At 45.4% G+C, this 7,500-nt stretch overlaps 1 protein-coding gene across 1 annotated transcript; it reads right to left on the bottom strand.

The window, feature by feature from the left end:
* Window positions 1-2,168: 2,168 nt before the first annotated feature.
* LOC121044527 (pancreatic progenitor cell differentiation and proliferation factor-like) lies at window positions 2,169-2,596 on the bottom strand. Its single transcript, XM_040496883.1, has one exon. The coding sequence runs from the start codon at window positions 2,577-2,579 to the stop codon at window positions 2,169-2,171; it is 411 nt and encodes a 136-aa protein (XP_040352817.1). The 5' UTR covers window positions 2,580-2,596.
* Between the last annotated feature and the right edge of the window lie 4,904 nt (window positions 2,597-7,500).

The raw sequence follows: 7,500 nt of genomic DNA on the forward strand, positions 1-7,500 counted from the left end.
GAGCCACCCAGGTGCCCCTACCATATATATATTTTTAAGTTTGTTTATTTTTTTATTTTTAGTCATCTCTACACCCAACATGGGCTTTGAACTCATGACCCTGAGATCAAGAGTTGCATGCTTTTCCAACTGAGCCAGCCAGGTGCCCCTTGACTCCCACAATTAACTAAAATAATAGTAAAACATGGGGACCTGGGTGGCTCAGTTGTTTAAACATCCGACTTCAGGTCAGGTCGTGATCTCATGGTTCATGGGTTCAAGACCTGCATTGGGCTCTGGGCTGACAGCTCAGAGCCTGGAGCCTGCCTCGGATTGTGTCTCCCTCCCTCTCTGCCCCTCCCCTGCTTGCTCTTTCTCTCTCTCTCTCTCTCTCTCTCTCTCTCAAAAATAAATAAACATTAAAAATGTTTTTAAATAATTGTAAAACAATTTTTAAAGGAAACATGATTGTAAAGAACCTTTGCTCTTTCAAAAGTGAGACTTTATTCTTTTAAATAATCAAGGACATGATATAGTCAACCTAAAGCATAATTTTTTTTTAATGTTTATTTATTTTTGAGAGAGAGAGACAGAGTGCAAGCAGGGGAGGGGCAGAGAGAGAGGGAGACACAGAATCTGAAGCAGGCTCCAGGCCCCGAGCCATGGGCACATAGCCCGACACGGGGCTCAAACTCAGGAGCCGCGACATCATGACCTGAGCCGAAGTCAGATGCTCAACCAACTGAGCCACCCAGGTGCCCCAAGAATTTATTCTTTTAAGACACAGAATCTTTGCCCTCTAAGCAGATAACTAGAAGATAAAGAAAACTTTTAACCAAGTCCTTATTAAGAGGAGACCGGTAATCCAAGAAAATTTTGTCATTTTAACAGAGAAAGCCAAATTCTGATTTTGAATCAGTATAATAATTTGATTCTAAAGCTTTTTTTGAATATCATGTCAAAAAACCAATCAGTGCTTAGCCAGCTTTGACCCAAACTCATGTAAATTTCTTTCTGCAAAAGTACAACTTTCTATATCCATACACACCCATTATATTGCAACTTCTCAAGGTGGCAAAAATGAACATGTTTATTAATAGACCTAAATATATATATATGTGTATATATATATATACATATATATATATATCCATCCTTCAGTACCATATAAAGAGGCAAAAATACATAAACTAAAACTTATGCTTGAAATAATGTTTCAGTATTTTTTTTAATTTTTTTTCAACGTTTTTATTTATTTTTGGGACAGAGAGAGACAGAGCATGAACGGGGGAGGGGCAGAGAGAGAGGGAGACACAGAATCGGAAACAGGCTCCAGGCTCTGAGCCATCAGCCCAGAGCCCGACGCGGGGCTCGAACTCACGGACCACGAGATCGTGACCTGGCTGAAGCCGGACGCTTAACCGACTGCGCCACCCAGGCGCCCCTCAGTATTTTATTTTACTAAAAAATTATTTAGGAATTAAATGAATATCCATTATCAAACCCAATTTAGAATCAATCTAAGATTTTTAGGTTACCTAAAGTTATCGGACACTATCTTCTAGTTGACACACAGCAAAATATAATTACTCTTGAAATGAAAGGTTATCAGAATAATGATTCAATTTGATTAAACATAATTTTATCTTCCTTCCTTCCTTCCTTCCTTCCTTTCTTTCTTTCTTTCTTTCTTTCTTTCTTTCTTTCTTTCTTTCTTTATCTTTTTATATTTGAGAGAGAGACAGAGACAGAATCTGCAGCAGGCTGCAGGCTATGAGCTGTCAGCACAGAGCTCAAAAACCTTGAACTCAAAACCCGTGAGATCATGACCTGACCTGAAGTCAGATGCTTAACCGACTACGCCATCCCGGTGCCCCATAAATGTTTCATATTCTTAAACATTAAATAAAAGCAGTGCTAGCTTATTTGATCAGTAAATCTGTAGGAGTTTAGGAAGAACACACCTAAATAGAATAAAATGTAAGCTTATATTATACTTTTTTTTTTTTTTTTTTAAACTGACTGCTTGGAGTTTGTTTCCCACCTGGTGCAAGGCACACGATTACAGGGTGTCAGGAAGGCTTGTGTGTGGCTTGGATAGTAAAGAGTGGGATTCTCTCGACTTCCTTTTTGGTGTTTTGTTATTTTGATCTAAAAGAACCCAACTGTTTCCACTTGCTGCAGCCTGCCTAGTCTACATGGAGAGAGGAGGGGACAGGAGGGGCTCTGATGAGCCTAGCGTCTCCTGAAGAGGGCCAGTGGCCTCTCGGGACTGGGGACGGGTGTTCGGTGTTCGCTTTGCCAGACTGGCCACCAGGCTGCTGCTTCCTCATGGCTTCCAGAGTCAAGTCACAGGCGATCAAGTCGCTGGAGGCCTGGGGAGATTCTGAGCGTGTTGCCATGAACGGGAGGGTGGACTTCCCCAAAAAGAAACTTGCCATCCAGTGACCTGGGCCGGCCTTGGAGGGACCGGGGTGGTGAGGGATGGCTTCCCCAGGATACTCTGCACCTCCACAGGAGCTGTTACTGGCAGTGGAACCCAGGCAGCGGTAATAGTCGTGGGTGGCCATGAGCAAACCGCTGGAGGGGATGGCTGCCATGCTGTCGCTTGTGGGCTAGTGGAAACCTCCCATGCGACCCCTCGAGGGCCTTGGCGCTCGATCAAGATCACGGTGGCAGGCACAGGATGCTAAGGACCCATTTGCAGAGACCGCCTAAGGCAGCTCCACCACAAATCCTGCTCTAAGCTTAATGCTGACAATTCAGAGAAGACATAGCTGTTTTTGTTAAAATAATATTAGTGTCACTTGCAAAAAATATATATAAATTATGTGATAGTTAATTCTTTTTTTTTCTTTTAAAGTTTATTTTGAGAGAGTATGTGGGCGCATAAGTGGGGGGGGGGGGTGGCAGAAAAAGGAAGACACAGAATCCCAAGCAGGCCCCCGCACTGGCATGCACTTGCACGGTCAGGGGGGAACCTCATGCCAGGCTGGAACCCACAAAGGGTGAGACCATGACCTGAGCTGAAATCAAGAGTCTGATGCTCAACCGACTGAGCCACCCAGGTGCCCCGTGATGTTGAATTCTTAAAAAACATTTGAGTTGTTTTAAACATAATGTGTATTCCTCCTCCTCTCCCTCCCTCCCACCCCCGCTTGTTGAAAGTATTAGAAGTTCAATTTCCTTAAGTTGGAGGAATTTTAGGAATATTCAGTTTATATAAGCCTCCATCTCTAAGATAAATAAGTCTCAATCAGAATAGAGGTCCTGTAAGAGATTTGTGATTTAACTAATTTGATAATCTGAAGGTAAGAAAATACTACACACTCAGACACAAACATACAAATAGGGATTATAGCTTCAGTTCCAAAATTTTAGCCATGGGTCAAGAACACACAGAAAAGGGGCACCTGGGTGGCTCAGTTGGTTGGGCCTCCAACTCTTGATTTCGACTTTGTCATGATCCTAGGGTTGTGGGATTGAGCCCCACGTTGGGCTCCGTGCTAATGTGTGGAGCCTGCTTAAGATTCCCTCTCTTCTCCCTCTGCCCCTCTCTCCTGCTCACACACTCTGTCTAAAACAAAACAAGAGAAGAAATACACAGAGAAAAACAAAACTCAGTTTTTGAACATTTCCTATCACTGCGCCGTTCTCTTCTCAGTGCTTACCGATTCTTAACTTGATTTGAGTTCAAAATACACAAAACAGAAGAGTAGCAAACTAGATGCTTTGTCGTCTTTCACCAACAAGGACAAGACCTCTATAAACCATTATATCATTTATCAGCACCTTCCCTCATCCCTCCTGCAGGTCACTAGAAGTCTGCCTTCCGATCTACTTCCCCACTCCCCCCTCCCTTCCCATTGCCCTGTCTCTTGCCTCTTTCTCTCTCTGATTTAGACTCCAAATTCCACGGTGTCTGATTTAGCTTTCCTTTGCTTTCTGTACAAGCACCGGTCTGACAAGGCCCAACAGTGGGGCGAAGAAGCTGCAAGGACTGCCTTATAAACTCTAGGCATTGTTTGCATGCAACTCATGACTAGGTTTTTCCTAGAAAAGAATAGTCAGGGCTCTTCTTGCTCCCAGTTCTCAAACGTAGCTGAACACTGAGCAATGTTTACTGAAAACTCTGGAGTGGTTCAGATTCTCCACTGTCTGGCACGTCTTCCTCCCATCATTACAAACCAGAGGGGCCTGACTTACTGTCTGGACAGAGTCCTTCACTTACTTGTGAACTGGAAGCCCAGGATACTAGGGGACCAGAAGTTCCTTGCCCTCAGGGGTGTGCTTTGGCAAAAGTGATGGAGAAGCAGTTTGGGCCACCAAAGACCAATATCCTTGTCTTGGCCACAGAAGGCTGTTAGGTGGCCCACCTCAGCACAAGCCCCAGGGAGTCTTCTCGGTCATTACTGACTCAGCAAGGGGACAAGGCTCAGCCCAACTCCACCGATGTGGGGCTGCTGGGACCCACGGCTAGAGCCCCTGGACATTCACCATAAAGGAGACCTGGATGGCTGGTGGTGTTCAAGTGGCAAGTAGCAGAAATTGCTTCTGGCCGGTTTATACTCAAAGAGGGATTTATGGGGAGGATTCTGGGAATTCCCTCAGGCTCCAAGAAAGATTTGGGATGCCCCAGGACATGCAGGGTCTCCATGGAGCATAGCCATGACCCTGACTCAGCTCCATTAGTCCAATTAGATATGGCCTGGCCCTGGAAGGGGAGTAGATATGTTTGACCATTCTGGAGATGACCATGGGCTGTCTATTACAACCACACAGATGCTATCAACAAAGTCCAAGATCAAGGTCTAATAGGGTTGGTTTCTGATGAAGCCTCTCCTCCTGTAGTACAGATGCCTGCTTTCTTGCTAAATCCTCACTTGGTCCTTGGGGGCAGGAGTGGGGCAGGGGGCAGTTGGAGCTCTCTTATGTCTCTTCTTATAAGGATACCACTCATATTGGGTTAGTGCCCCACCCTTATGACCTCATTTAACCTTAATGACCTCCCTAAAGGCCCTATCCCCAAACACAGTCATATTAGGACTTAGAGCTTTTTTTTTTTTTTTAACGTTTATTTATTTTTGAGACAGAGAGAGACAGAGCATGAACGGGAGAGGGGCAGAGAGAGAGGGAGACACAGAATCGGAAACAGGCTCCAGGCTCTGAGCAGTCAGCACAGAGCCCGACACGGGGCTCGAACTCACGGACTGCGAGATCGTGACCTGAGCTGAAGTCGGACGCTTAACTGACTGAGCCACCCAGGCGCCCCAGGACTTAGAGCTTTAACATAAATTTGGTGGGAATACAATTTAGACCCTACCAAATCTCAGTGGTCAGAGCTGGGTGATGGCTCCCAGCTGCCAGGAGGCTAGGGACGTGGGGAACAGCATTGTTCTGACTGGCTTACATTAATCATGTCCCATGAATCCTGGGATGATGCCCTGGACCTAGTTGGAATTCTGTTAGCAAGAGCAAATAGGGGATGGTGTTAGGTGGTTAACTGACAGAGTCTGCTGCACTTTGTGTAGGCATGCTTCTGACCAAGCATTTAATCGTGAGCCCAGTAACACAAGAACAGATTCATTCTGGCCACCTCCTCCCACCACCCCCAGGAGACTCAGCCGGTCTCTGCCTCCAGGCCTCCATGCACCGATCCGGCCCACACTTTCCAGGTCCTGATCGTCTTCTAGTCCTTCAAGTTTGTGAGCCACCGTCTCCTTTTCAGACATTCCTTAAATCACCAAAATGATTCCTGTTGCCTACATTCCAAGAGTCCCACTAAGTACTCATTTAAACAATATAGTAATTGGGGCTCCTGGGTGGCTCCATCAGTTGATCATGCGATTGAGCCCCGAGTCAGACTCTGCACTGTGCACGGAGCATGCTTGAGATTCTCTGTCTCCCTCTCTGCTCCCCTCCTGCTTGAGAGTACATGCTCTCTCAAAATAAATAAATAAACATTAAAAAATAATAAAATAAAATAAATGATAGTAATAATATGCACACATATATATTTTTTTCTATTTTGCTACATAGTCTTCCTATTCATAATTTCAATGCCACAGATGCAGACGGTCTTCTCACCAGAGGTATGATTGTCATTTACAAGCCCTTTCTTCTTTATTGCCAAATATCTCCAATCATTTTCTATAATAAATTCCTAGAACTAGGAGTGCCTGGGTGGCTCAGATGGGTAAGCATCAGACTCTTGATTTCAGCTCAGGTCACGATCTCATGGTTTGTGAGTTCAAGCCCCACGTTGGGCTCTGCACTGACAGTGTGGAGCCTGCTTAGAATTCTGTCTCCCCCTCTCTCCACTCCTCCCCCATGCTCCCTTGTGCATGTGCACTCTCCCTCAAAAATAAACGAACATTATTAAAAAAGAAAATTTCTGTCAAACCACATGTCCCAAGTTCTGGTTTGGGAAGTATGGGGATGTGATGAGAAGGGACATGGGGAAATGGGTAATATTTTATTTGCTATGATAGTTACACACACATGTGTACTTCCCTACATGTATACCCACATGTATGCACGTTCATGCACACAGCAACAGTTTCCTCCTAGGTTTTGTCTTAGTCTGTTTCAGCTACTCGAACAAAATACCACAAACCAGGTGCCTTATAAACAATGGAAATTTATTTCTCATAGTTCTGGAGGCTGGGAAATCCAAGATTAAAGTGCCAGCAAATGCAGTGTTTGGTGAGAGCCTACTTTCTAGGCTGGCTTTTCACTGTCCCTCACAAAGGGGAAAGAGCAAGGGAACTTTCTCGGGCCTCTTTTATGAGGGCACGAATGCCATTTGCAGGGGCTCTGCACACATGACCTAATCGCCTCCCAAAGGCCCCATCTATTAATACCCATCACATGGGACATTAGGTTTTCGACGTTCAGACCATAGCAGTTCCCTTGTGGAGTCCCTCGAGGGATAGAATAAAGGAACTGAAGGTGAACAGAAGGGGGTAAATCCTGCCAGCAAATGTAAAGTGGAGGAATGCAGAAGGCTTCAGTGTGGCCAGGAGCGCCTCCAAATCTCTCTCTGGCTTCTTTTATTCCATTATCCCTGACCCAAAGTCCCTGCACCTCCCAGTTTCGAAAGTTTTAACCACTGGTCCAGGAGCAGAGGTTGATTCTGGGACTGGATATGAGGATTTAGAGAGAAGAGCCTCAAAAGTGGGTGAAGACCGACAAACCCGTCCTCCTTTCCCTGAGGCAGGAAGTGAGTCTGGCTAATGACCAAGGTATGGCGCTGCCTGGGGCTGCAGAGAGTGGCTGGAGATCTGGCTCCTGACATATAGGCCCAGGCCAGGAGCTGGAATTTTCAAGGAGGGAGATGTTGAGACTTACCTCACTGGTATTGCAGGTTCCCAGTGGAGGTGGGGGTGAGTGGGTGGAAAGTAGCCAAGTCCCCTTTTGTTGCTGGTAAGTGTGCCTCTAGGGGTTGGAGTGTGTATTACAAGCCTAGAAGTAAATGGGATGGTTATAGTGGGCAAAATGCTGTGGTAATTGATGATCTTT

The sequence above is a fragment of the Herpailurus yagouaroundi genome, unplaced genomic scaffold (genome assembly GCF_014898765.1).
Source record: "Herpailurus yagouaroundi ecotype Mexico unplaced genomic scaffold, PumYag 188, whole genome shotgun sequence".
NCBI lineage: Eukaryota > Metazoa > Chordata > Mammalia > Carnivora > Felidae > Herpailurus > Herpailurus yagouaroundi.